General features: G+C 41.4%; 1 protein-coding gene across 1 annotated transcript in view; it reads right to left on the bottom strand.

Annotated features, from left to right (window-relative positions):
- Window positions 1-3,329: 3,329 nt before the first annotated feature.
- Window positions 3,330-7,352, bottom strand: part of CALCR (calcitonin receptor) — a 77,929-nt gene continuing 73,906 nt past the window's right edge. The window contains exon 12 of the mRNA XM_005228822.3: window positions 3,330-6,468. Coding sequence (XP_005228879.1) covers window positions 6,247-6,468 — 222 coding nt within the window. The 3' untranslated portion in view covers window positions 3,330-6,246. The remainder of the gene's footprint in view (window positions 6,469-7,352) is intronic.

Genomic DNA, 7,352 nt, shown 5'->3' with positions numbered 1-7,352 from the left:
TTCATTTTGATTTCTGGAAGCTGTTGTGCATTAAGCATTCAGTATCAAACAACTATTTATCTCTTATCTATAAGAATGAAAAATACATATTAATGGCCAAGTAATTTGTGAATTTTGTCAAAGACACATAACATATACATAGTACTAATAGAGATGAAATATTTCACTACAAAAACTAGAAAAATATGAAAATAGTATCTTGTCACCTTAAACAGTCTATACATAGCATAATATTGATAAAGTGGTGTTACAGCACAAACTAGTAGGCTGCAGCAAGGCTTTTACTGTCAGTCAGTCTACTGTCCATAATGCTGGTTCTCCTTCCTCCAGAGGCCAGACCACACTGCTCCTCCACCTGAGCTTCCCACACTCCTCAGGGCTATTTAACCACTTAGCAGGATGAGCTACAGCTGCACATCATCCATGTCAACCAACCCACTGCCTCTCAGGCAAGGCCACAGCTGCATGTTATCAATGCCAATCAACCCACTGCCTCCATTCCTCTACAAAGTGGGATCTTTTATTTTAAATATGAAGATGAGATTGTATTTCACAACTGTTTTCAATGTTTCCTAGATATTTTAGATAACCTCTAAAATTCGAGAGGGGGAGATCCTGCCCTTAGCCATGCTGCTGAAGTCAGTGAGAATTGCTGCTGCGTTACACAGGCTACAGGGAGAGGAAAGGTTTTCCATACCAAGGAGTTGTCTGGTCTCAGGTCAGTCTTCTCCACAACACTGGGTCTTATGCTGGTGATACAAATGAGAATATCTGTTGGAGACCAGACATGCAACTGGGAAAGTGATTATTTTTGCTCACTTCCCAATCAGCCCCTTTCATCAGCGCAGTGTTGTTTTAGCAAGCTGAGAAACGCAGTGTAGCCAAAGTCTCTTGGCCTAGTCGTTGCCATTGTGAACCCATCTGGTGTGGGAGCAAGGAGGTGGGTCACTCTGGTTGTGTGTGCCCTATATGGGGTCCCCAGGAAGAATAAAGGTAGTTTAGGGAGGCTACAAACCTCTCTGCCCCATAGTCCCTCCCACCCATGCTTTGTGCATTTTGGGAGGACTATGGGTCACTCTCTACCTGAACACCATTCTCAACATAATTCACTGTATATATATTTATATATATAATTTATATGTATGCGTGTATGTATGCTACCTGGGATTTCCAGATATTTACTTTTTTTGTGCCTTTTAGCTAACATTCAACTTCTCAAGAGCTTTTTAGATGTGTTTTTTTGATGACAGGATTGCATTCTGTCAAAAAGAGAAAGGTAAAGTTATTCTGCTTCTAAATGTGTTTGATCTGTGTGCTCAGACTTTTATCCCTAATTTAGTTTTAATTCTGCACCTACCATTTCCATAATTCCAGTGTGTTTTGTTGTGGGTTTTTTTTTTAATGTGGGCCAGGCACCTGAATTCTATGAACCAGCCTGGATTAAAATGCACACTTTCCATTCCGACTTGTGGCAAGTACATCCTGGATCAACAGCAAGTCAACGTAAGGTGCAAACTGTAAAGGAGAAACATTACTCCTGAAAAATGTGTAGGATGGTCAGACTGGGGAGTAAACACTTCTTGTGGTGGCAATACATAAGTGGAGAGAAATGTAGGGCAGATGAGGGAAGGAGCTCCATCTGCTTGACGATATTTTGCAAACTAACATCACCAGGACCTGGGAATGGAGGGGCTGCATCTGATCACAGCGCTGCACATGACACGTTACATGAAGCAACCTCCTGCGGTGACTTCTCCAAGTTGCATTTGCTTGCAGTGAGAGAAAAGGAACCGGATTCTTAAAATCAATGCAGAACTCTCAAGTCCTTTAAAAATTGACTAAAGATAGTTGTTTGTGTTGGTGTTTTTTGGGTTTTTTTGTGGTTTTTTAATTATTTTTTTTTCTTTTTAAGACAGGCTTCTGAGATCCTGAAATTATATTATGAAGAAAATCTCAGATGTCATATAATGCCAGTGCCCATCTCTGCTGCTATAAAATCATAGGAAATAAGCCTTGACAGGAGTTTGACAGGTCATCTAAATGGTGCCTCTGGCAAGGCAGATGAGCGAGGCCTAAATCATCATTAACACTGTCGGTGCCAACTTGTGTTTCATGATACCCACATACAACACCCTGGTGAATTATCTTACCGTGATGCTTTCTTTTCCTGCAGCAGTATGACATGCTCAGTAGTGATAACCGCCTCATCAATCAGTTTTACTGGTTAAACCAGCTGTCCTTTATTAGGCTGAGAAGAACTTACTGATCTATACTTGAGCCACTGAGAAATTTTATTTTTTTTTATTTTCTTGATAATGCTCTGAGTACTGAATAAAGGGGTGCTTAAATCTAGATCTGTGATTCATCTGGAAGTACCTGCAAAATTCTGTGCTGCACAGAAACACCTGCAGGTCATGAAAAGGATAATTTGAACTTAAACCTTACAGGTACCTTACTTACTACAGTTGCCACAGAACTACAGGTGTCACAGCAGCACAATCCTGGCACCACCCTAAATCTTGGGGCTAGCTAGGATCTTAAATTTCACTAGAGAGTTGACTAAGAAGCTGATCGTGTTCTTCCTCCTGAGGTGGTATTTCAGGCTGGAGGTCTGACTTTCTTTCACTGCTGGCCAATGACGTTTGCCAGGTAGGACTCACGATTTCATTTTGTTAAGTCCTTCTGAAGTGGGTGTTCCTGAAGCATGACCCAACCACCCCAGGAACTCAAAATTCCCAGTTTGCTACTATCACTACCTGCCCAGTTGTCCCCCCACCTTTTTTTCCCCCCTCCATGTGGTTAGCTCCAGGTCCAAACTGCACATGGTTGGGCTCAGGTCTCCTGTGCTGCCAGAGGGCAGAGAGGGCATGCTCACACACTGCAGAGTCTGTTTGACTTGGGATTTGGCTTGACCGGCTTGGGATCAACTATTGTTTAAATGCAAATGACTTCTGGGTTACAAATGCTCGTATTTTGGAGCAGAACTATGCATATTTAGCTTCATAAAACCACATCTGACTCTTAGAATTCCAAGCACTGGAAATGCAGATACCTTCACATTGTTAGTGTTTAGGATTTGCATCTTTGAAAAATGGCTCAGATTTTCTTTATTAAGGTTGGCAAAGGATGGGGGAGGATTTGGGAAAAGAGGACAGAAATTCACCACGTTTGCATGGTTGATTTTATCCCAAAGCAAAGTTATTTTGCTACATTATAAACACATGAGCACTCTGTAATGGCAATACTGGCAGATGTTTAATTAAGATAGCATTATTGCTAAGAATTTTAATACAGAGAAAATTGTCTGTTCTACCTTTGTTGCAATTTTTTTACAGCTAACACATATTTATTAAGTAAATAAAATAAAAAGCAAATCTTACTTTCGGCATCCCATGCCACAACAAGTCTTTTAATTTGCGCTGTGTTTCTGTACCTAGTAAAGAATAACAACCAGCATCTTCCTGATAGATTTAGTTGCTCAGACAAAGCAATTACACAAACCTGCTGCCAGAGTAAATGTTCGCTAAACTGGGTTTTCATGTGTTGGGTACGGTTTTTGAGAGGGAACAGATACTGCAGAGGTGATTAATGGAAGGTTGGTTTCCTCTTAAAATACACCTGGTATCCACTGATTCAAGTGTCAGCTGCTTTCCTGCTTTTTGTTACGTGGATACATTAATTATGCATTTCTGCTGTTCCTGTGAAATGTGTTAGACACAGAACACCATACTGCCAAGACATTGTAATTACTGAGGTCATATCGGCATTCCCAATATTACTATCACTAGTGTATGGTACTATTTATAAAGCAGAGAAGTGAAATATACCTACATTTCAAAACATCTTGAGATGAAGAAAAAGCATTTTCCATCAGGAAATATTTTGATCAGAAATTACTCAGTAAGTACCTCTAAAACACAGCCTTTCCTGACAACCCTAAACTCACTATGTATGTTAGATCCAATTTTCAGTGCCTTCAAATCATCATCCCTCCACTGAAACCAAAACTGCCACAAAGACTGACGTAACCACACAGTGTTTCCACCACCTGAAGCTCAAACTGAGATCCTAAACCCCAGATCCCAAATTGGCTTTCCAGAGCATTCTACCAAACGGAGCAAGAAAATATCATTAGTGAAGAAAACAACCACTATAATGGCAAAGCGTTTCCATTTTGTACATCCACATGAACACAAAAGACTGTGAAACGACTTGCACTTACATGTTGTAAACATGTACATTATTAAAACCAACATGTTCATTATTAAACTCTCCATATATATCATGCATGCTTCTTTTACAATCAGCTTATTTGTGCCTTTAGAAACTAGGAATGCCTTCAGGAGCACTCCTGGGAAGTGCAGCGTGCCCCAAAGCTATTCAGAAATACAGCATTCATAACAGAGCCACTTTATTGTCTCTAATAACTAAATCCTCAATTTCCCGTTGTTCATCAGTAAAAGTAGAAATAGCAATACACGAAATACTGTTGTCTGAAAAAATAACCACATTTGTATTCCTTGAAGTCTGAAAAATAGGTATTGTGGCTTGAACAAATGCACACGATCATATTTTCTTGTAAACATCCCGCTGGATTAACCATGTGATGATCTCCACCGTTGGTTGGTGGACAGTTTGTTCTTGTTCCCCAGCTCCTCTCTCGTTCCATGGCCGCAGCGCCAGCAGCTCGCCCCTCACATCGGAGAGGAAGCTTTGGAGGAGCACAGTGGCTGTATGCGCGTGCTGGTGGCACAAACGGAGCAAACCCCTTCCCTGCAAGGCATTGCCTCACACCTGGATACTGAGAATTCAGTCCCTTCCCTAGTGCTGTGGGTTTATGCCTATCCCTCACAAACTCACTCCTGGAAGGGGCTTTTCCAGTGAGGTGTTGACTCACGTAGGTGGACACGTACAGCAGCCTTTCGTTTAAAATTTACAAACGAAGGGTAAAGCTTAGGGTCTGGATATGTCAGGAAGGAAAAACTGAGCCTGGCCGAACACTGTATTTTAAAATGGTTTCAAATCGCTAAGGATGAAATTGTCTCCTGTTTCCAAAGTCTACACCAAACTGTATTGTGTAAGTCATCTCTGAACACTGAACAGTTGTTCACTGTTCATCTAAGTCAACATTGATTTGTCTGCTAATTTCAATAGAATCTGAAATAGATTATCACAGATTAAGGCAAGACTAATTTATGATTAGGGACTCAGAACAGCAACCAGATTCTATAAATATATACTTCCTGTGCTATGACATTAGTTTCTCATTCCTTAGCTGGGATCCTTTACTGATGTGGTCATAATTTCATAAGAGACAAGCATTCATCTAGCATTCATCTCAGAATGGCTATTAAAAAAAATAATAATTTCCAAAAAAATTTCACAGTTTATTCAGAGTGAAAGAATTGTGTCTCTGTGGTGAATTTCTGGGCAGAGTAATAGGGTGACAATTTTTCTTATAAATAAATATTCCTGAACTATGAGTATTGTTAAAAAAAACCAACCTATTCGAGATGGCTTCAGGACTTGTGTGATGTAGCCTAAAGAACTGATCTGTTTCTCTGATGGTGTTTGAGATCTTGGTATGCGATGACTATTTCATCTTCATTTGCTTTATGCACCTGCTAATGGGATGATATTATTTTGGGGTATTCTTTGGGGTCAGCAATATTCGGGGTGTCCTTGGGAGATCATCAAGATTTGAATATTTTGGAGTGACTTTTTATGTTCATCTGATTTGTCTCGCAATGTGCAAAATCTTTTAAGCAGTCATCCTGCTCATTGGAAGGGGAAGAATAAAGGACTCCAAGCTAGTTACATCTTGTGGAAGCTGATAGTTCAAAATCTGGTGTTAAAGAAAAGTACCAAAATCAAAAAGTGCTGAAAGTTTCCAATTGCCACATATTCATTCTTTCTTTCCTATTTGCTATGGGCTACCTGGCACTGTTACAACTGTCAGATGGTCACTTCATAGAGCTGGTATCAGGAGGTGTGGAGATTACATAGCCTGGCAGGCAGGTCCATGTTCACTCCCTGCTGCAGCACACAGGAAGAAATGCTATTCCCAGTCTGCGTCAGACCCCTCTGTGCCACTGCTGTCAGAGGCTGATGCGGTTTGAATATGATGTGTCCTTTCACCTGGTCTTGCTCTCTGACAGAGGCTTGGGTTTCCCCAAATCCATCCCTCTCCCCACTTTGTTCACAAGCAGAATGTGAAATGATGTGTTTGCGATGGCTGGTGCTGGGCTAGGTAGATGTCTCTCCAGATTTTAATGCGACGAGTTCAGAGTCCTCTATGTATCTTCCATTTAACTGTTCATTGTTGGAATCATGATGGTACAGGTAAACCGGGACCTCTGTGATTGATGTTGCAGTGTAGGAGGTAGATCGCATGGAACAGTGGTCTCGACGCCTTTGGCCCCACTGGGTTTTGTACTGTGTCCATTGCCTCTTCAGAGCTCCTTGCACCTGTTAAAGAAACACAGGGCAAGGGTGAGGCATAATCTAAACCCCTATAATTGTAGACATTTCAAAATATGCTGAAGAAAAGGAGAGGAGAGCGAAAAAGAGAAACAGAGGGAGAGAAAGGTCCAGGACGAATTCTATCAGGTTCAATTTACCTCTCTCCCTGGCTCTGCTCCCAGCTCCAGAAGCACAAGCAGTTGCTCAGCTCTCAGCCTTGACTCCCTCCCTGCCTACCCTATGGCAGCAATTAGAGCTTCTGCAGTTGTTGCTGCTTGGGAAGAGAGGGTATAGGTTAGCTGTTCCCATAAGAGGTAAATGTGGAGCAGACCGCTGCACGGGAACGCAGTAGGGTGCTATGGCAGAAGAGGGAAGAGGATGGAGGGATGGGGATTAAAACCCATCTGATGCTGCTGCTGGATCCTTGCCCCTGAAATGGCTAATGCACTGTGATCCCTGAAGAAACTTAAAGATGAGAAAAACTGGCCACGAATAGCAAAGTGTAAGTAAAATTCAAGAGCTTGCCAGGGCTAATTTTATAGAGAGAAATAGTTAGAGGATTAGTACAGCTAAACAGATATTTTGTTCTGGTAATTTAAGAACAGTTTCTGTGCTGGCAAAAAACCAGTGTTGGTCATAGCCTTTTGCATAGCAGAGAATTTCAACCTTTGGACATTCACCTTCTAGGAATGAAACATTTTACTCAAAATTTACATTGAGTGATGTTATATATCACACTAGGATATGACTTAAGCTATTGACTCCTGCCAGGGAATAAGCAGCCCTTCTCCAGCTGCATGTTCAGGCATGCTGGCACTTGCTAGCTGCTTCCCAAAGGAAGCATTGAGACGTGAGCAGGGAATGGGCAAACCCTAGCTCTGTTCATTTAG

Source organism: Falco peregrinus, chromosome 5 (assembly GCF_023634155.1).
Source record: "Falco peregrinus isolate bFalPer1 chromosome 5, bFalPer1.pri, whole genome shotgun sequence".
NCBI classification, from domain to species: domain Eukaryota; kingdom Metazoa; phylum Chordata; class Aves; order Falconiformes; family Falconidae; genus Falco; species Falco peregrinus.
This window is presented reverse-complemented; position numbering and strand designations above follow the sequence as displayed.